The sequence below is a fragment of the Schistocerca cancellata genome, unplaced genomic scaffold (genome assembly GCF_023864275.1).
Source record: "Schistocerca cancellata isolate TAMUIC-IGC-003103 unplaced genomic scaffold, iqSchCanc2.1 HiC_scaffold_1147, whole genome shotgun sequence".
Classification (NCBI taxonomy): Eukaryota; Metazoa; Arthropoda; class Insecta; order Orthoptera; family Acrididae; genus Schistocerca; species Schistocerca cancellata.
Genome location: NW_026047146.1, coordinates 8,801,099 through 8,824,195, shown reverse-complemented (window position 1 = coordinate 8,824,195; position 23,097 = coordinate 8,801,099). Strand labels below are relative to the sequence as shown.

General features: G+C 42.1%; 1 protein-coding gene across 4 annotated transcripts in view; it reads left to right on the top strand.

The window, feature by feature from the left end:
* LOC126159813 (zinc finger protein 737-like) overlaps positions 1-23,097 on the top strand; it is a 335,328-nt gene that overhangs the window by 46,685 nt on the left and 265,546 nt on the right. For all 4 annotated transcript variants that reach the window (XM_049916618.1, XM_049916615.1, XM_049916616.1 and 1 more), the window contains one exon: positions 14,213-14,250. In XM_049916618.1, coding sequence (XP_049772575.1) covers positions 14,213-14,250 — 38 coding nt within the window. The remainder of the gene's footprint in view (positions 1-14,212; positions 14,251-23,097) is intronic.

Below are 23,097 nucleotides of genomic sequence, written 5' to 3'. Positions count from 1 at the left end.
GTCAGTGCATATATTGTTCATCAGTCATTCAAGGAAAGAACTGTGCTTACCAGGATGAACTTCATGAAAGCCCTAGCGAAAGAACTGATCGAACATTCACTGCACGAAAGGATAGTGAATAAATTCCTCCCACGAGAATTGAGATTTTCTATCGTTCGAGTTTTAGGAAGTGAAGTACATCTCCATGAAGAGCTGGAAAAGGAGTACAAACTACCTAGGGATGGAAGGGAGACATGTCGCATTTGTCCACCAAAAAAGAAGAGAAAGACAAGTTACTTGTGTCGCAATTGCAAGGTCCTAATTTGTTTGGAATGCTCTTGTAAGGTGTGTCCGCAGTGCGTGTAAGTTGGTGCATAATGTGGCCACTTTCAGTAGTGCAGATTTTTTCTGTTTCATTTGCTGTCAAGACTACTCATTAAATTTTACACCGGTGGTACTTGATCAACATTAACCTGCAACAACCAAGTTTCAAGAGAAGAACTACACTTAGATATTTGGATATTTGTCCATCACTGTAAATTTCAATGAGAATTTAGAGTGCAATATGAATAGGTCTTTTTCACAGCACCAAAACAATATTTTGTTCATAAATTACCATTTGTGTATAATTGAAGAATAAATATGTAGTACTAAATTCAAAAAGTAGCACTAGATTGGTGATTTTTAAGTATTTTTCCCGCCTTCTGAATGCATTCCACGGGACTGCATGACTGTAGTTGCGTGAGAAGTACTCACGACTGTGATTAGGGGTTAAGAGCATCTGCTCCAGGGCGAAAGGCACTATAGGGAATACCAGAAGGACTTGTGGCAAAAGAACTAGGGCCTAAGACCCTGAGGTATGCACTAGATATACAGTACGGTGGTTAGACTTAGAATCTCCTATGGAGCCTTAGTGTCGTGGGAGAAGGTAGAACAGCAGGTTGCAGCTAAGAAGCTTGCTAAGGTGCAGAGAATGGCCTGCTTCGCAATAACAGGCAGAATTAGTAGCACGCCAACTGCTGGGATTGAAACCATGCTGGACATGCCTCCATTACACCTTTGGGTGTGAGTTTAATCTCTTGGCTGTTCAAGCCCAGGATTACAGAGCTTCTCTTAAAACACAGCTTTGGCATCATTAACTTGCCATGTTTTTGCTTATCGACATTGGACCAGTATTCTATGTGCTGTCTTCTAAGCCAGTTCTGTAGTTCTAGTTTGATCATAGCCTTGGTGATTGTCAGGACAGGTTCCAATCCAATGAATGGAGTCTCTGCCCCCAATTTGTCGGCTTGTTCATTGACACTGATCCCTGAGTGGCCAAGGACCAACATTGGTTTTACCCAATTGCTTCCCCCTAGCTCCACCAGAGCCCTGCGACATTCTGCAATAATTTTAGATCTCGATTTAAGGTCTGTCTAGCTGTCTGAATAGATGTAGATGCTACGATCCTTCTAGCACCTATGTATTTTTTCCTCCACACACACCCTGATTGCAGTAATTTCAGCTTGGAATACCAAGGCCAGTTGTCCTGGAGAGATGATGCCCGCCAGTCTTCGCCGAATTCCATACACCACGGCCCAGCACCTTGGTCTGATTTCGAGCAATCAGTGAACCAGACAATGTCCCCAGTATGGCGTCAAACTGTTTTTTCTTACTGTTCCCAACTTCAAATTATTATATTGTAAAGCTTGTTGAAGCAGTTAGGAGTTATTATATAGTCGGCCAGCAGTTCCCCAGCCATTCCAATATTTGCCTCACTCACTATATTAGTGTGTGGGTCTGGATATCTCAGTGAGATCCAGTTTTTACCAGTTTTGAGTCTGTATGCACCAGCTTCCACCCCAGTAGTTGGTGTGCTACTAATTCTGCCTCTTATGGTGATGCAGGCTAGGCTCAGCACCTTAGCAATCTTCTTAGCTGCAATCTGCTGTTCTACCTTCTTCCAGGACACTACGGCCTTATAGGAGATCCTAAGTCTAACCACTGTGCTGTATATCCAGTGCCTACCTCAGGGTCTTAGGCCCTAGTTTTTGCCAAAAGTCCTTCTGGTACTCACTAGAGTACCTTTTGCCCTGGAGCAGATGCTCTTAATGTCAGGGGTCCATATTAGTTTCTCATCTAAGGGTACCCCCTAGACCTTTCACTATCCGCTTCACAGATTGAGTTTCATCGAAAAGCTTTAGATTCCAACTTCAGTGTTGGATATGCTTCTTCAAGATTGGTACCACAAGTCTTCATAGGATTAACCCTTAGGTTCTATTTCATGCACTCGTCTTGCACAATGTCCAGTGAACCTTGTGCCATATTCCAAACTGTGTCAGTAAATTTGCCAAGTATTACTATGACAAGGTCATCTGTGTATCCTTCACAAAATCATTGCCTGGAATCTAGTTTCTCAATGAGTTTGTTCACCACTAGATTCCACAATAAAGTGGACAAAACTCCTGCTTGTGGACAATCTCTAGTGGTGTTAATTACCATTTTTTCATTAATCATGGTGGCTTCTACCCTCCTCCTACTAAGCATGGCCTTAGTCCACCTACATATAGTGGTCACTAGGTCATGCATCTCTGCTGCCCTGACCATGGAATCAATGGTTGTCTTACAAAAAGTTCCCTCAATGTCCAGGAAGATGGAGTGGGCTCTTTCTTGAAAGCAAGGGGCTTTCTCCACCCTCCCAACGAATTGACGGAAAGCTTTCTCTGGTGATTTACATGGTTGATGTGTGTGTTGGTTTGAATATACACTCCTGGAAATGGAAAAAAGTACACATTGACACCGGTGTGTCAGACCCACCATACTTGCTCCGGACACTGCAAGAGGGCTGTACAAGCAATGATCACACGCACGGCACAGCGGACACACCAGGAATCGCGGTGTTGGCCGTCAAATGGCGCTAGCTGCGCAGCATTTGTGCACCTCCGCCGTCAGTGTCAGCCAGTTTGCCGTGGCATACGGAGCTCCATCGCAGTCTTTAACACTGGTAGCATGCCGCGACAGCGTGGACGTGAACCGTATGTGCAGTTGACGGACTTTGAGCGAGGGCGTATAGTGGGCATGCGGGAGGCCGGGTGGACGTACCGCCGAATTGCTCAACACGTGGGGCGTGAGGTCTCCACAGTACATCGATGTTGTCGCCAGTGGTCGGCGGAAGGTGCACATGCCCGTCGACCTGGGACCGGACCGCAGCGATGCACGGATGCACGCCAAGACCGTAGGATCCTACGCAGTGCCGTAGGGGCCGCACCGCCACTTCCCAGCAAATTAGGGACACTTGCTCCTGGTGTATCGGCGAGGACCATTCGCAACCGTCTCCATGAAGCTGGACTACGGTCCCGCACACCGTTAGGCCGTCTTCCGCTCACGCCCCAACATCGTGCAGCCCGCCTCCAGTGGTGTCGCGACAGGCGTGAATGGAGGGACGAATGGAGACATGTCGTCTTCAGCGATGAGAGTCGCTTCTGCCTTGGTGCCAATGATGGTCGTATGTGTGCGCCACAATCAGGACTGCATACGACCGAGGCACACAGGGCAAACACCCGGCATCATGGTGTGGGGAGCGATCTCCTACACTGGCCGTACACCACTGGTGATCGTCGAGGGGACACTGAATAGTGCACGGTACATCCAAACCGTCATCGAACCCATCGTTCTACCATTCCTAGACCGGCAAGGGAACTTGCTGTTCCAACAGGACAATGCACGTCCGCATGTATCCCGTGCCACCCAACGTGCTCTAGAAGGTGTAAGTCAACTACCCTGGCCAGCAAGATCTCCGGATCTGTCCCCCATTGAGCATGTTTGGGACTGGATGAAGCGTCGTCTCACGCGGTCTGCACGTCCAGCACGAACGCTGGTCCAACTGAGACGCCAGGTGGAAATGGCATGGCAAGCCGTTCCACAGGACTACATCCAGCATCTCTATGATCGTCTCCATGGGAGAATAGCAGCCTGCATTGCTGCGAAAGGTGGATATACACTGTACTAGTGCCGACATTGTGCATGCTCTGTTGCCTGTGTCTATGTGCCTGTGGTTCTGTCAGTGTGATCATGTGATGTATCTGACCCCAGGAATGTATCAATAAAGTTTCCCCTTCCTGGGACAATGAATTCACGGTGTTCTTATTTCAATTTCCAGGAATGTAGATGAGCCGTAGTTAGCCTTCTCTCCCCAACATGTACATTAACCAGACTGATTGGTCTTATATCCTTGGGCCTGGTATGATCAGTTTTCCCCTGGCTTTAGAATAAAGACAACTGTCACTGCCCTCCAGGCATTGGGAATGACTCCCGCTGCCAGGCTAACCCTGAATAACCTGCACAGCACTCTTACAAGATTCTCTCGTGCTTGTTTCAAGAGAGCTGGAAAGAGTCCATCTGGGCCAGGTGACTTGACCAGTTAGAATGTTCCCACTGCCCATTGGATTTTACTGAAATCGACACACGCCTTGGCTGGTCGCAGTCCTCTCTTTGAGTGGCTGAGAACCATTGTCTTTCAGGGGTCGCATTCTGGCCTATGTTATCCGCCAGAGCATATTGAGGAAAATGAATTTTGAGGAGCAGTTCCAGTGTCTCACATGCTGTTTTTGTATTTTCCCCATCCTCCTTCCTCAATGTACCTTCTGGATTAGTTCGTACCCTAGTGAGGAGTTTGTGAAGCTTGGCTTGAGCTAAGCACCTCCCCAAGCTTCTCACTTTAAAACCTTATGAAATATTCTAAGATAAATATTACATTAAATATTGGTGGAAACATAATAAACTGCCATCATGCAAAATAAGTAAACACAAAGGAATATTTGTATACAAACAAGTGCGTCTTATCAGGTTAGGTCATAATTTCCTGCTTATTTACATGGTGATTTATGCTACTATGTAGCACATACGAAGTTTGAATTACAACAAATTGAACTGAACATATATTGATCACACTGCATAATAGTTAATTTTTCAAAAATGTGCCAACACATACTGACCAAGGATAAAGGTAAGGGTGTAGTGTAAAATATACTGTCTTTTGGTGTATCGAATTGTGGAGTATATTTAGCTCTCGTCAAATTAATTGAGTAGTTTTACTCAAATTTTAGATATCCTGGATACAGTTGAGTTCCAGATAAACTGTACAGTTTGATGTGTGGTTTGTGCCTGTGGCAGTTTTGGCTTACCAGTAGTAAAATTCAGCGTTATTGTAGTCAGTGTTTATAAAAATTAAATAATGAAAAACTATGCAGTGCTATATTTAACTCCTGAAGTTCAGATGCACAGTTTGATATAATACCGTTGAATTCAGTTTTAGTGTTTTTCTATATAATACTTGTGAATAATCTTCTATAGATGGAAAGTGACAAATTAGCAGTTGGCTTGCATCTGATTTTTTGAAGGATCAGTCAGCAGAGTTAGAATATTTGATATGTTGAATCCTTTGCTTATTGCTGTTCCTCACTTACTTTGGCTGCATTCATCTTTTGTTTGTCAATGGGTTGATGAGTATGTTTTAATGTGTGACAAATTCTACTTGCCATCATAGCATTGGCCTTGGAAATGTCCTAAACTTCCTCAAAGATACTACTGCAAAAGTTGTAGGAATTTGAATTTAAATACTGCCTCACAGTTGTCGGCTTTCTCTCACAGGAAAGTATTCCCAATGGATAGCCGGTTAATGGCATTTCTCTTGGCTTGGGAGGAACATAGTTTACCAGAGCAAAATATTAAATGTGTATCTGTTTGTGTTTCAATGTTAAATGACAAATGTTCAGTGTCAATCAATCCTGTACATTTGATGATACATTACTATCTCACTTGTAGTATTTGAAAGTTTGAATGCATGATAAATTTTAAGGTACCTTAATTATTTGTTCAAATTAATTTCCAGTGGTACTTACAGAGACTTGATACCATATATTACAGATTATAAAACGAATTTGTTTGTTCAAAAAAGTGCCTTCAAAGTTGAGGTGCGTTATACTCGAATTTAATATAACAAGTCCAGTGTTGGCGTCAAAATTCCTGGTTGCCTTAAAATTTGCCACATATTCAATGCTGCAGGAAATCTATTTCTATCTAGCAACATTGGATTCAATTGCACCAATGCAACGAACATGAGTTAATGGGATTCACAAGCTTGCTAACAGTGTCTCCCTCATGCCCCACAATCACAAACCAAGGGCACTGTCTACCCTGTTGTCATTGCAGTCTACAGTGCCAGCGAACTTCAATTGAAAGTGATTTGTGTTATTGGTAACAGAAGAATATTTTCTTTAGTAGCTAGCTTCACAATGGAAAAAATAAAAGGTACTCATATGATGCAGGCTATAAATAGAAAGTAAAAGCATATGCAGAACAATGTGGAAACACAGCAGCTGAGCAGCATTCCAGTCCTCCAGCAACAGAAAAAGAAAAAAAAATGCTATTGGCAGGCTAGTAAAGAAGAACAGAAAAACATGAGGAAGGCCAAATGTCCAAATAGGGGACTGAATACAAAATGGCAAAAACTAGAAGATGATGTACTGAAATGGATTCAAGCACACCATCCAAATGGTATTCGAATTACTACAAAAATGTCTCAAATACATGCTTGTAAGCTAGTGCTACAGTGGAACTTAACAGATACTAAGGGTGAAAATGTTTGGTGCTACAGGTTTATAAAGTGTCATGGACATAGCACGTGAACCAAGACCAAAACATCTCATAAAATTCCACAAGAGTATGAAGAGAGTATTACCTTTCCATCACATTATTATACAACATAGAAAGAAAACCAGTGTGTAACTAAGTTAAATAGTGCATAAAGACTTGATGTGCCAAGTAACAAAATTGTTGCCATGAAAAGTGCTAAAACGGTAACTATTAAAACAGGTGAACATGAAAAAATGCACTACACTGTTGTTCTTTCATGTTGTGTTGATGGCACTAAACTTAATCCAATGATCATTTTCAAGTGCTAAAAAACGTCAAAACCTTGTGGAATACTGGCAGGTGTTGTTCATGTATGTGACAAGGGTTGGATGGATGAGGCTGGTATGAAATTGTGGATTAACAGAAACAAAGGAAAGTCACTTGGTTGAAGATGAGTTCTCTTCTTGTGCTAGATCACTTCAGTAGTCATTTGTAAAATTCTGTGAAAGAGAAATGGAGACAATTAAATACAGAGCTTGCTGTTATTGCAGGAGGACTTACTTCACAATTGCAACTTCTTGAAGTCTTGACAAATGCACTACACTGAAAAGCCAAATAAGCTGGTACACCTGCGTAATGTCATGTAGAGCCCTAGTGAGCATGCAGAAGTGCTGCAACACAACATGGCATGTACTCAGCTAATGTCAGAAGTACTGCAGGGGAAGAATTGACACCAAGAATCTTGCAGGGCTGACCATAAATCAGAAAGAGTATGAGGGGCTGGAGATCTTTTCTGAAGAGCATGTTGTGAGACATCCCAGTTTTGCTCAGTAATGTTAATGCCAGGGGAATTTGGTGGCCAGTAGAAGTGTTTCTCAGAAGAGTGTTCATGGAGCCACTCTGTAGCAATTCTACTGGTATTGCCCAAGTCGGTCGGATTGCACAATGGACATGAATGGCTGCAGGTGATCAGACAGGATACTTATGTACGTGTGACCTGTCAGTATCAGGTGTCCCATATCACTGCAGCACATGCCCTACACCATTACACAGCCTCCACCACCTTGAACAGTTCCCTGCTGACAAGAAGGGTCCATAGATTCACGAGGCTATCTCCATACCTTTACACATCCATCTGCTCAATACAATTTGAAATGACTCATCTGACCAGGCAACATGTTTCCAATCTCAACAGTCCAATGCTGGTGTTGACAGGCCAAATTGAGGTGTAACGCTTTGTGTCGTGCAGTAATCAAGGGTGCACAAGTGGGCCTTCAGCTCCAAAAGCCCATATCAGTGATGTTTTGTTGAATGGTTTGCACACTGATACTTTTTGATGGCGCAGTATTCAAACCTGCAGCAATTTGTGCAAGGTTTGCACATCCATCATGTTGAATGATTCTCTTCATTTCTTGGTGGTCCCGTTCTTGCAGTATCCTTCTCTGGCCACAGCATTGTCAGAAATTTTATATTTTAATGGATTCCTGATATTCACTGTACACTCATGAAATCGCCATACGGTAGTATCCCCACTTCATAGTTATCTCAGAAATGCTGTCCCATCGCTCATGCACTGGCTATAACATCACATTCAGACTCAATTAAATCTTAATTACCTGCCATTGTTGAAGCAGTAACTGATAAAACAGCTGTGCCAGACACTTCTTGTTTTATATAGGCATTGCAGACTGCAGTGTCATATCCTGCTTGTTGACATACCTCTATCTTTGAATACGCATGCTTATATCAGTTTCCATGGCATTTCAGTGTATTTAAATTGTATATGGAAGAGGATTGGAACAAATGGATGATGGATTAAGCCCAACATGAATTCATGACAACGGAGTTCTAAAATGATCTACTAACAAACAAGTGTGTCAGTCAATAAAGCAGTCATGATCTGGAGTGAGAGAAAACATCGTAGTTAAATCTTTCAAGAAGGGCAGCATAAATAATGCTCTCAATGGTAATTAAGACCATCTTATATATAAGAGGACAATGATGCTGAGGAAAGAGGAAAGTTCAGATAATGAATATCAGTGATTTTAAATGTCATTTTGGTTGTATAAACTAAGAAATTTTTAGGCTGACTGCAATATAATAAAAAATGGTAAAAATGTACTTTCCTTAAAAACTGCTTCTAAATTAAGGTGCACCTTTCAGTCTGCAAAATATGGTAGTTGCTTTCTTCAAATACATTTTGATTTGATCTGATGAGCTCACATGAGACAATATACTTAAGGATTGTTGCTGCTGTCCAGAGGGTCATCAGATTGCATGTAGTGATCTGCAGAACAAAACAGTATTTGTACTCTGCCACTGTTCTTTACTATCTCCTTCTTTCATCTCACCATGGGTCTTAGTACAGTTCTATTACAGTAGCACTCAAAAATGTTTTATAGAAAGCATTAGTTACAATTACATAAACATAAGTGTGTAATACAAAAAACTGCCATTGGGTAATTGAAGGATATGAAATTGTAATATATTTATTACAAGTCTGCATATCTATTTGCATGAGATATGGGAGACAATTGTCAGAGCATGTGTTTCCATAAGTGCTGATGTGATAAGAAATACCACTCCATCCATGGTAAGAAGATCGCAGCACTGCATTGATACCAATGGTCGTCACTTCGAACACCTTCTGATAATGGATTTTCAAACCACCTTTTTGACCTTCATTGACCTTCAAAGACGTTAATGTTAAACATCATTGAATTCATCTCCATAACCGCTATCAGAAAATAAGTATCATACTGTAGCATCCCATTCAAAAAGCAAAGTTGACCTTTATATCTCTGAAGCAACAATCAACCAATTTCATACTGTGGCCCCTGTTGTACCATGCAACTTTTGTCCCACAAACCTCTCAACTCCTATCATACTTTCAGAGTTTCTCTTGGTGGCAATAGTTAGTGACTCACCCTGTATACTCCACACCATCAGAAAAAAAATGTTAAATTTATTTTTGTCACTCCATAAAACCTTAAATCCGTCTTTGGCATTCCAAGTTCAGGGTTTTCTTGGAAAGTCTATCCTGTCCCTAGTTTTTGAATTTATGAGCTGGTTTATTTCATTTATCATGTAAATCGCCTGTTACTAAGTGACTTTTTATGGTAGACGTGCGTGGGCTCAGTCCACTATGTTGCTTCAGATCATCCCTGATTTGTTGAGGTGTTTCTCTTGGAGCTGCAGCTGATTGCCTACAAATCATTCTGTCCTTAGCACAAACCATTTCAGATGAGAATAGCTCGAGGTTGTACCGAGACCTTCTCATCTGAAATACATAGAAATAGGCCATTATCAACCAACGTGCTACTTAGACTATATTACACTTCCAAATACAGCATTTCCTTTCACTGCACTCATTGTATTAGATATTCTTTTCATTTATTTTTCTTTGACATGTGCATTATATAAATTATATTCTCATCAACTAGGTAGTAACAAATTATATGGAACCACTTTAAGAGCAGTTCTAGATGCTTCAGTCTGGAACCTCACAACTCCTACAGTCGCAGGTTTGAATCCTGCCTTGGGCATGGATGTGTGTGATGTCCTTAGGTTGCTTAGGTTTAAGTAGCTCTAGGGGACTGATGACCTCTGATGTTAAGTTCCATAGTGCTCAGAGCCAGTTCAACCATTTTAACAATTGTTAAGCATTGCATTCGCTGTAGCCTAAGAGAAATCTTCATATATTATTTTCTTCATTTTTATTTTTTACAAAAGCATAGCAACTGTATACCAATAAGATTGTAACAATGAGAAGTCTTTGCTGTTAGATTCAGAAGCATCTTACCCACCTTAAATTTCAAGGTAGTGGGTTACTCTGTACTGTTAATGAAATAAAATAAATAAATCAATCAATCAATGTCTTTTATCTTTGCTCTTCATCAAGGATGATCGGACCTTAGCTTGTTGATTACTGTTACTTGCTGTTCATGCCATTGACTTTGCACACTTGTTAGTTGTTGTGATATGCCATACTCTGTAGCAGTGCTAGACTGTTACCTCCCAGTCTTGAAGACATGCCAAACAGTTTGTTTCACATCAAGCAAGTGTTTCATTTGGTTATACTTCTAGTTCTCTACAAGTAAACAATCACTGAGTGAATACCTGAGTTATAATGGTTAATGAATACCATACCAACAAGGCAAGTTACATACTTTTGAGCTAAAAGAATATATACTTACATTGTTGTATGATTTTACTCATTTACTAGATATGTAACTACAGCAGCATGAAGCGCTTGATGGAGTGACACTTACATGCATTGCTCCTCTGTGACTGCATGCAAGCAGTACTGACAGCATAACAACACAACTGAAAAATACTTCTGAGCACTGCTGTAGCCTAACAAAACACTCCATATACTGTTATTTGCATATTTGCAGAGACTCTTTGACCTCCTTGCTGTAGTTCATTTGCAGTACATACAGCACCACTATGCTGTACTGCGAAGGTATTACAGATGAGAAACAAATTTTTTTGTTCTGCTCAGTTACAGGCCAGCTAAGGTTTTACATTTCTTTATGCTACTCCTTCATCCGTACACGTATTTCTCTCCACTCGCCTGATGTCTAGTTTCTATCTTGTCTTTTTGGAACTATTTTGTTGTGGAGAATTTATCAACTCAATTCTGTTTCTGTATTTGGTTTGGTTTTCAAAATGGCTCAAATGGCTCTGAGCACTATGGGACTCAACTGCTGTGGTCATAAGTCCCCTAGAATTTAGAACTACTTAAACCTAACTAACCTAAGGACATCACACACATCCATGCCAGAGGCAGGATTCGAACCTTCGACCGTAGCGGTTGTGCGGTTCCAGACTGTAGCGCCTTTAACCGCTCGGCTATGGTTTGGTTTTCAATTTCTTGCTTATTTATACAAGTTTCTTGTAGGTCTTTGTGCACTTCTGTTAGCCAATAAGTTTTTTTAATAAAAAAGATTTAGTGCTGCTGCGCAGTTTTTCTTTTCAGTATGGTAAGACTCATTACCCTTCTTTGCCAAATTTTGGCCCCAGTTATTTTCCTACATATTTATGTACACTTGTCTATTGTTTCTGAATTTAAATGTTTGTTCTGGCGTTCTGTTTCCTAATATCTTTTCTTTTTTCGTTATTTTCACTATCATTTGTTAAATCTGAAATCAGTGTTTATGATGCAGATGTGTATTCTGGCCAAATGACTGCCTTGCGAGTCAGATGTTCTGCAATTTTGGAGAATAAATTTTTACTATGAACGTCTTCTGTTTACTGTAATGCAAAGTCCATCTTTCATAGTCTTACTCTTGTGGCTCCATTTTCTCCACCATTTGGCTATATGACTTATCATAGATCCTTAAATTTGTCTTCCCCTGATACTCCCATACTCAATATTTGAGTGAGATTTTGCAGTATTGGTGTTCCCCATTACTGCTTCTTATCAGAGGAGTTGAGTAGTCATGCTTTTCCTACTTTTTTCTTTCTCTCTGTTTTGTACTTTCGCTACACCACCAGTATTGCTGAATTATCTACAAAAGTATAACAGACAATTTTGACATCCAGTTTCTAACCAAGTAGTATTCAACTTCTGGTATTACGTTCTGACAAGTGCTCCATCTGTTCAATGTTCACTTTTCTAGTATGGTCTGAAAGAAGAATGGAGTTAGTCCATTGCCTTGGCTAAAGTCTGTTCTTATATCAAATGAGGCTGAAGTTCTTTTAAAATGACTCATGTTGTCTTCTGCATGTAAGATTTTTTAAGAATTCTGAATAAAAGCTGTCATGCTTTATAGTCATAAGCCTTCTAAAATTTTACAAATGTATTCCAATAGTATTTTGCCACTTTAGTCCTTCATCAATCTGCCCATCACAGGACCTTCCTGTCCTAAGCCATCCCTGATATATCTTGTATTTTAGAATTTCTGCTGTTGTTTTCTCCTTGAACTTTTCATGGAATTTCTTTGAATCTTCTGTGAACATGATTATCAGTTATTCTAGGCCAGGAACCACTTTCATTAATCAGTGGTAATGGTCAATTTCAACAGGTATCTATGTCTGACTATGAAATTTATCAAGTTCTTGGAATTGTGCTTTGTTATTGGCACATAAGCTATGTGATATTCTCAAATCATATTAGTGTTGATTGCATATCTTTTTAGTGATTTAGTGATATATATGTGGGGTGGGGGGATGGTTATCTGCCAACAATTTAGCTAACTGTCTTTTTCTTACCATTTATCCTTTTTTCTTACATCCACAGTCAGACAGACATTTATAAATGAAAACATTTTCTCCCTGGACTGTTATGGTACATATTTATTCAAAATTAATTTGGCAGCTGTAAGATTCTCAAGTGGTAAGTCAGTGTGATGTCTGAAACCTTTATAATTCCTTTTGAGGGAGTACTTTCTTTGTGTTAACTGTGTTTGCAAATTCCATAGTCATTACAAGACTGGAGTCTTCATAATCTGTATGTCCAGACAATGTTAGTACTTAATGTACTAATTTCTGTCAGTCATATCATACTGCAAATCTTTATATCCACTCCCCAATGACTAGGCATGACATGTAATAAGTTCGACATAGTTCATAGTAAGCTGTTGCCTGAGAAAGTCAAAATTCCAGTTGTGAATACATTATTAATTAATAGCAGTTTAGGCAGAAAGTGTTCTCATCTCCATTTTGTACCAATCTGAGGATAAAAATTTAATAAAATTCTTACGTTTTCCTCTGGAACTTCAACAGATGCTTCTCAACATAGTTCTCAGGACTGTTTTGCTTTCTGCATTGTTCTTGTTAACATGATTTATTGATTAATGTGCATCAATTATTGTGTACCTTTCATCTAAATATTGGATTATTGCAGGGAGTGAGTCTTTCTGGAGGTAATGGAAAAATTTGGTACTTATTGCAACATAGATTTGACGTTTATGAATGCAGAGCCTAGTTGTGGGATAGTTTTGCTAATTTCATCCCTGTGTTCTCTGTAAAAATCTACAGTTCTCTGAATGTGGTATTTATTCATCTGTGAATGTGCTGTTTTGTAATACGAATTTTGTTATACATTTACAGTGTCTGAAAGTATTTTGAGTTTGCCAATATTTATTAATGTTTGTATATTTAATGGTCCAGGTCTGTATGTAGTTCTGGGTGTGAACTTAAGGTTGGGTTTAGAAGTCACTCCTCACCTCTGCAAGTTGATCTGGGCTGCCCAGAGCACAAAGGCCCAAATGTGTCATTTATGATAATCGATTCTTCTGTCAGTGAATGGCAGTTTTCATAATAAAAAAAAAAGTGAATGAAAATTCTACACAAGGTGGAAGTGCATGACAGGTTAAAAATGTTTTTGGTCACTTTTCTTTGTGAAGTGTCTAGTAGGAAGTATGGCTACAACCAAATTACTAGCTTGTGTAGGTATTTACAGTACTGAAGACAAATTGAGAAAATGGAAAAGGAATTCTGACTAATATTGTGTTTCATTAATTGCAACAGTTTATCATGTGCTCTTTATTGGTATTTTCAAGCTTCACTTACAGCATTTGGTGGATCAATCACATGTAGGTGGGTGTTAATATAAATCTATTTATTTACTGTCCCATCAGTTGTAAATCACTGGCCATTTCTTGAAATATTTCAGGTGGAAGCGTCAACAAGATATGCATCTGATAGTGCAAGGTAAGTTTTCATAATTCACTGCAGAACTTTTTGAGAAATATTAATTTTTATTTATTGTGAGAGTACTTCAGAAATGAAATGCACTACTTTAATTATTCAGAATTACCAATAAGCACCAGCATTACAAGGAAGTATGTTCAGTAATGCTGTTCTGTGCAACAACCATTGTGTGACTGTTCCTAGATAAATAGAGCACATGCCTAATATCAGTACAAGAAGACAAAATTCAGGTGGTATATCAGCAGCTGTATTGTGCTTAATCCAGAACATCACTTGAAAAGCACTGAAATTCATCTTGATAGCCACAAGCTAATGTTATACTGCAGTAGAACAAGAAAGGGTGAGTGGCTATAAATCAAAAAATTGGAGCTGATTCCCAGTCTTTCAGATCAATGAATATAGTGTTGGATAACTCTTTCAATGCTGTGCCACAGTGGTGCTCAGGAAACACACAAGCTTGTAGTGTTGACAGTTTACGGCCATGATCAAGAAGAATTGTAAGTAGCTGTTGCCAGTTTCAGTAAGGTTGTGAAGACTTAACTGGTAAATCCTCATTCTCTTTGTTCCTCCTTCAACCTGGTGTGTTCCTGAAGCCTGGCTCATTCATTAGACACATTACAGGTGACACGGTAAAGCATAATTCCTAGTTCTGGGTCAACGGTAGGGTTCACACATACCCTCTGATACAGACCAGGCCCAGAGAGGGGTGACTGTTACTTTCTCAAATGCCAGCTGGTCCCTCTGTCAGGAGTTCGGGAGGTGTGAACAGTCATTTACAGTGGGTGAATCCCCCTCTGAGGGGGCACCCAATTGGAAGCAGCATGCCATTGGAGATGTTGGCAATCACGGGGATTTTTTGCAGTGGCTCAATCAACGTCTTAGGGTGTGTCTACTAAACATAAACAGAATGAGGCTAAAGATTTCAAGGCCATACCTGTTGTACATCAGTTCCTCATGATATCACATATCGGAGGTGGTCAGTCCTTTGCTACGGTTAATGCATGCATTATTCTGAAAGGTGTTGCAGTTGCAGGCCCTGTGAAATTCTTTTGTCATTTATGTAATACAACTTTGCTTCTGAAAACGTATTGTGATTTTCAGACCCTACAACTGCTTACAGCATCACTCCTCCAGAGTTATCCTGTTTGTGTTGAGGACTATCGTTCACTGAATTCTTCACATGGTGTTCTTTACATTCTGATGCTAGATGGCCTCACTGAGGGAGAAATCCACACTTCCCTCTAATCATGGCATCACTGTGGCCCATTGAGTAATGAAAAAGATGGATGCAAACTTAAAGCCCACATGCACTCTTTTTCTACCATTTGTTGCTACACACTAGTGAAATCAAGGACACAGTAAAACTTCTGCTCACACTCACCTTTATTCTCACATGTCCATTTTACAGTTACAGTTGAAATATGTCCGCTGCAGAGGGCAGCACAATGTATAGACTTAACAGAACACCAACAGTTATCGTAGGAGTCTTCATTCCCCGATATCCTCCCCCCCCTGGTCCATCTCGAGGGGGATGACCAGCTGGACCGGTCAACAGATCTTCATACCATCTGGCTGGTGGAGGATGATGCACCGTATTTTACTGTCTCTGCCATACCGCACTACTTCTACCACAGACCTCTTCCACAAGTGCCGTGGTTTGCTGTCTTCTTGGAGCAGAATAACCTCTCCAATTCTCGCTTTCCTTTGCAAAGGGTATCCCTTCACCTCATGATATTGTCTTAGCAGCAGGAAGTATTCTGTCTTCCACCTGCGCCAGTTGTTGTCATGGACCTTTTGTCTGAGTCGGAACTCCTTGGCAAGGTCCTTTCTAGTTGCTGGCTCTGGCCCACATGGAATTTATTACTAATTTCCCACCATTTAGAAAGTGAGCTTGCGTCAATGCAGTGTCGCTCTCCTTGAGTGATGGGTCGTTAGTTTATTTCGGCTTCTATGCTGATCAAGGTGGTGTTTAAGCTCTCTACATCCACCTGGGAGCGACCAAGAACTTTCCCCAGGCAGCGCTTGACTGAGCCTATCATGCGTTCCCACCAGCCTCCCCGCCAAGCCGCACGTGGGGGTATGAATTTCCAAGTGATTCCATGGTGGGCACAGTAGAGCTGTACGTCAGTATGCTGCATAGTTTTGAAAAGCTCTGCCAGTTCTGAGTTGGCTGCATGAAATGTTATAGCATTGTCTGAGTAGACAGTGACTAGTAGGCTCCTATGTCCTGCAAAGCGTTGCACAGCCATCAAAACTCTGTCAGTGGACATGTCAGTTGCAAGTTCAATGTGAATGGCCCACGTTGTTGCACATGTGAATAGGACCGTGTAGGACTTTTTTGTTTGATGTCCAGATTTGACATATAATGGTCCGGCAAAATCGATGCCTGTTACTGCAAATGGTCTTGAAGGCTGAACTCTGTCCAGTGGTAGTGGGGCCTCCATCTCTTCGCACCAGCGACTGGTAGGCAAGAGTGAAGAACTCTCCGAACAGCTTGTTGTCCTCGCAGAATCCAAAATTCTTCTCGCAGTTCCCCTAACACAATCTGCACACCGAGATGATGCAGTCTTACATGTGTGTGTCTGATGAGAAGCTCAGTGAAATGGTGACGTCCATCCAACATAACCGGATGCTTCTCTGAATGTGACAGTGCAGCACATTGCAGCCTACCACCAAGACGAAGGATGCCATCCGATATAAAGGGATTGTATCGAGCAATCTTTGATTCCTTGGGCAATTGTTCTCCCTTACGCAATGCAGACAGTTAACTAGTGAATAGTTCCTCTTGAACTCTTCTGATCCAGTAGGTGTGGGCATTTTGTAATTCCAAAGCACTAAAACTGCCGGAGATTCTATTTTTGTTTCTTGTTGTGCTGATAAATCGAAATACAAAGGCAGTTATATGCAGTACTCGCCAATATCAACTAAACCTTGCAATGTTCAGTAGTGGTTCAGTGATGGTGATCAGAGTGATATTTGCTCTTGTTTTGGCTTCTGGCATTGATGGAGGTGGGGCTGAGATTTCCAGTGGCCACAACTGCTTGTCTTCTGAAAGCCATGGTGGACCACCCCACCAGATATCAAGAGTGGCTAGCAGATTTGCTTCTAGTCCCCGCGTGAGATGATCTGCAGGGTTTTGGCTTCCTGGACAATGCCTCCATTGGCTGGGTGTGGTGTATGTCAATATCTCTGTCACGCGATTACAGATAAATGTTTTCCATTTGTTTGGGTCACTCCATACCCATTCCAAAGCGACTGTCGAGTCGCTCCACAAGGTAGCTCTGTTGGCATCAAACCCTGTTTCCTGGCAAAAGTAATGAAGGAGTCGTGATCCGACCAATGCAGCAAGTAACTCCAACCTGGGTAGAGTTACCTTCTTGATAGGGGCCAGTCTGTTCTTGCTACAGACAAGGTGCACAGTGTATCCAGTTTCAGTAGATGTCCTTATATACAAAACAGCGCCGTGGGCTCTTTCAGATGCATCACAGAACACATGCACCTCCGCAGAGCCACCTGTGGGCTCTTTCAGATGCATCACAGAACACATGCACCTCCGCAGAGCCACCTGTGCCCAGCGTCCCTATCCATCTAGGAATATGTAGTGATGACAAGTGAAGCTTTGAGACCCATGTGTGCCAACAACATGCAAGATCTGTGGGCAAAATTTCCTCCCATGTAAGACCTCTCAGCCATGTGTCTTGGAAAATTATCTTTGAAACGATCCCAACAGGAGTGAACACACCCAGGGGGTCATAAAACTGAGCAGCTGCTTGAAGAACATTTCTTTTGGTAACCAGTTTGTCCATTAGATTTTCAGCCATCTTCTCGTAGTCACTGCAGATAGTCATCTTCTGTGTTCCAATTAATTCCCAAAACTTGGGTTGTGGTCTTTGGTTCAAGGCCTTTGACATCCCATATTGCCTTCAGATCATTCGAATTAGTCGCCCATTCGGACAATGGAAGACTTATCTGCTGGAAAAGTTCTGTCAGTTCATGGTAAACAGTTGCAGCGGTGTTGCTAACACTCACTACAAAATCGTCCATGAACATTGACTTGTTTACAAGTCCTGAAGATAGTGGATATTTTTCACTATTTAGTGCTGCTAGCTCCCTTATGGCAACTGACAACAGGAATGGGCTTGATGCAAGTCCAAATGGCAAACGTTTGAAGCGATATGTAATCACGTCATTTGTGGTCATTTTTCACTATTTAGTGCTGCTAGCTCCCTTATGGCAACTGACAACAGGAATGGGCTTGATGCAAGTCCAAATGGCAAACGTTTGAAGCGATATGTAATCACGTCATTTGTGGTCATGAAGGCACCACTTCCAGCTTGCTCAACACGACACCAAAGGAACCTCGTGAGGACTCTGTCTTCTTCTTTCAACGTTAACTGCAGAAAAGCTTGGTCCACATCACACACTAATCCCACTGGAAGTGTGCGGAATCGTAGTAAGATTGCTAGAATATCCGGAAGTAAATTTGGTCCCTTTTCGAGGGCATCATTCAGCGATAGAGACTCTGGCTCATGTGAGGATGCATCGAAGACTATTCTGTACTTCACACTTCCACTGATGCATTTTTTCACAATGTGGTGTGGCAGGTAGAATGTGTTTCCAGCAGTACAGTCCTCAGGTGCTACCTCTACCTGGTTCTTCTCAATATATTTTGACATGGTCTCGTGGTAAATGACCTTCAGCTCTTCATTTGCTCGCAGCTTGTTTTGTAAGGAGCGAAGACACGCTTCAGCAGTTGTGCGGTTGCAGGAGAGAGGCATATCCTTCTTTCGAGGCAGAGATACAACTCTGCGGCCATATTCCACACAGTATGATTCTCGGGATTCCTGATAAATAGGGTGGTATGTGGGGTTTAATGTTCGCTCTTGATGTCCTGTTATCCCGATTGTCTCCACGTCCCAAAATCGGCGCACTGACTCATCATATATATCACTGCAGCTGCCCTGAATGAAGTTGACAGTTGCTCTGTTGACAGTGGTGCTAGATCTGTTTCCACTGAGAACATATCCAAAGATTATTGGGAGAAGAACCGATGATGGTGATACCTTGATTGGTTGTTCCAAAGTCACAATTCTCCAGTAATAATCAGCTCCAATCAGGATTTCAATAGGTAGATCTTCAGTGTCTCCTTTAGGATCTGCGAGTGGTGTACCACCTCTCAAGGCCATATCTCCTACATCTTGTGGCACTGTTGGTTGCTGTGAAAAATTATTTGTGCTTTCAAAGGCTGTTACTGATATGTGGGAATTAGTGGAGCACACCATCATATTGAACTGCACCTTCTTCCTTGAGAGTGATGAACTGTAACTGGATTCGAAAGTAGTTATCTCGAGAGTAGTGCTTCCAGTGATGTTTAGTTGGGGAGATTCGATCAGTGAATGGTGAATGAAACTCGATTGACTCCCTGTGTCCAGGATGGCACGTGTCTGTTTGCTCTTACCAGTGGGTCCTGTGATACTCGCACGAGCAGTCTGCAGGTATGTGAAATTAGAAGTCATAGTTTCAATTTTATTTAGTGATGTGGTATGGCTACTACAGATAGAAATGTGATGCTCCCCCTTATATTCCGCACAGGACGCCTTTCCCCGTTTGAAACACTGATTTCTGTTGTGGCCCCGTCTCAGGTATAGAAAGCAACGGTTCATTGTCTTGAGGGCGTCGATTCTTGCCTGCAAGCTGGCAATCTTTTGGCAATCTTGGCCCCAGTGCCCTCTTTCGCCGCAATACACACAGAAGGGCTCTGAATGCTGTTGTTTCTTCTTGTCCCTCTTCGTTTTAACCTTTACATGGAAGGCAGATGCTGTTGGTACGTAATTTTCGTGTGGTACAGTATCTCCACGAATTTTGCGTGTGTTGATAGCTCCTTCCACCTCTTCATTTAAGAACTCCACAAGGTGGGTGAGGTTCCCTTCTTCAATCGTTTGCCTTCGGGCATGAACAAGCCAATTTTTGCAAATTTCTTCAGGAAAGGCTCGAAGAAGTTTGGGTGCAAGCACTCTCCCATAAGAGTCCACATTTTCTCGTAGTGCTTGGATGCGCTTATGGCACTCAATGTAGGTGGAATTGAGAGCCTCTGGACTGCCTGAAGTCGAAGTGTTACGATTCTCCAAGAAATCCAGTTGATTTTGGATAATTCTGTTCTTATCCCCATATTTGGATTTCAAAATTTGCTTAGTCTGCTCATATGTATCAGCTGTAACAGCAATGCCATCGATCAAGTCCTTTGGTTCCCCATCATGGTAACCACGGAGGAATACGTGCTTGTTCATTGTTGACACCATCGGATTATCGTCTATGGAAGCTGTGAATTGCTCCTAAAATCGAGGCCAAGCTTCTATATCCCCTGAGAATGCATGCAGTTTGAGAGTAGGCAATTTTATGTCCATACAGGCGTGTTGTTGAGCCGCTGACGTCGCGTTTCTGTCTCCTGAGCGCGCTCCTCCTAGAAGGCCTTTCGCCTTTCGGAGGGCGCGTTTGCATTAGTAAGTATATTCCTCACAAGCTTCCGTGTCCGCTTCGTATTCAGAGTCATCCAGCAAGTCCTGTATTGTATCGTTGAGTCGGGTCAACTCTTCTAATGTTTCCTGTAGGCGTTCCTGGAAGTGTTCTACTTCTTCCGCAGCTGTAGAACCATCGAAGGCGTTTATTTGGCTAACGAAACGCGTCGCATTCGATCGCAAGGTCGTCCGCTTCCGGAGCAGACTCCCAAATTCGTAGCTACTGCTTCTGCCATGGTGAGTTGGTGGTTTTGCTTTCTGTCGCGAGAGTGCGTTCAAGGTCAGTTGGATGCTATCGCTAAGGGATGGCGCTGTCCTGGAGTGTGAACTGTTAGCAACCCCCTAGTGATCTCTGTAGTTCTCAAGAGATGGCGCGGCCGTGCAGTTTTCAACTTCCGCGACCTTTAGTAGTGGTCGCTGTTGCTAACAGATGGCGCTGCAGTCTACCAATACTTTAGCAAGTCCCATTTGTGCTTTGCAAATAATACGCCAACTGCCCTCTATTGCTCTGCCACCAACAAACATGCACCAAGTAACATCACATACAAATCAATCGCCCCGCAGTGTCCTTTGCTACAGTTTCAGAGCAATGCCGCAACTTATCTGTGTGAGCTGAACGTGACGTGACGTGACCGGATTTTGAGATTGAAGTCGCTCAAAACCTTCTCCGCCGGCGTCGAGTCCTCTTTAATGTGTGGTAGCACTCTATCTCTTCATGTTCTCCCGGGTTTCGGCACCAAAATGTTGCTACACACTAGTGAAATCAAGGACACAGTAAAACTTCTGCTCACACACACCTTTATTCTCACACGTCCATTTTACAGTTACAGTTGAAATATATCCGCTGCAGAGGGCAGCACAATGTACAGACTTGACAGAAACCAGCAGATGGCGTAGGAGTCTTCATTCCCCGACACCATTTGCTCAGGTAGTGTTTGCCTCAAAGATTAAGGCAGGCTATGAAGTCATCACAGTCCAATCATACATTACAAACAAAATGAGTTAAACATTTTAATAAAACACATATCCTGTCAAAACATGGCCAAATGTGTTACTCTTGGCAGAGATACTCATGATTGCAGCTGTTTGCCTCCTCTCTGCTGTAACAGTTGTAATCCCATGAATGTCCCATGTGTCTTAATGAGTGAGCCATCCAGGAGATCTGAGTGAAGGACATCAAACTCCACCTTGTCACTCACAGTTGTTTGCTAGTCAAAGTCCTTGCATTTTACTATCTGGCATTTACAGTGTCATTTTTGCTATGCCATGCATAATGGAGAATATGCCCACCCAGACTTGCAACTTCAAGTTCAGTATTGCAGTAGTGAAATCACTCAGGTCACAGTAGCATCTCCTTCTCCTCCTCCTGCAGCTGCACAACAAGCCATCAAATCCTTGCCCCTGATGGGGAAATCACCTGCTACACAACTATCAGGCTGGAAGGACAAAAGCAGTGCTCCCACAAATACTTTCTACAGCTAAAAGCGTAGTCTTCATCTGCCAACTAGAAAGTTCTAAGAAATCAAACAAAAACGAACGGTTTTCTCCTTCCCTGACTTAGAGATCCCCTTCAGTGCTGTTGGCACATATACCCTCACCCAGCTGACCTCCATTTTGCTGGTGCCCACTGCCTACCGATTTTCTGCCATGGAATTCACAGGCTGACCCAACGAGAATGAGAAAATGTTTGTAGATCTCATGAACAGGATTCTCCAGCCTCTGCGCCTGTAGCAGTGAATTTTTGAAGGGTGGTACTCAGCAACCGGAAGGTGACTAACCTTCATTTGTTCCCTCCTCCCCAATTCCCATTATGACTCTTCTCCAATGGAACATTTGTGGTACTAGATCCAACAAGGAGGAATTACAGCTGCTCTTGGAATTGCAGTGTTCGCTTGTTTTCTGCTTCCAAGAAAAAATTGTCCTCACAACCCCTTTGACCTCTTATGTTTCGTTCTGGGACTCTGACCTTTCTCCAAAGGATTGCATTCCACCTCATGGAGCCATGCTGGTCATCCATCTCACTGAACACTCATTGGCTAGCTGTTGCAGTCTGCTTTTTCCTCCTTCATTTCACCTTTTCTCTTTGTAACATCTACACCCCTCTGTTATTTGCTGTTACCAAGTCAGACTCACTCCAGCTCATTGGTCAGCTCCTTCACTCCTTTTTGCTGCTTGGTGACTTCAGTTCCCACCATCTGCTTTGAGGCTCCCGGAGAACCTGTCCAAGAGGTTACCTCTTAGCTGACCTTCTGAATCATCCCTCTTAGCACTGGAGCACCCTTGTTTCTTTCAGATTCCATGCACATTTATTACCATTTGGACCTCTCGTTCA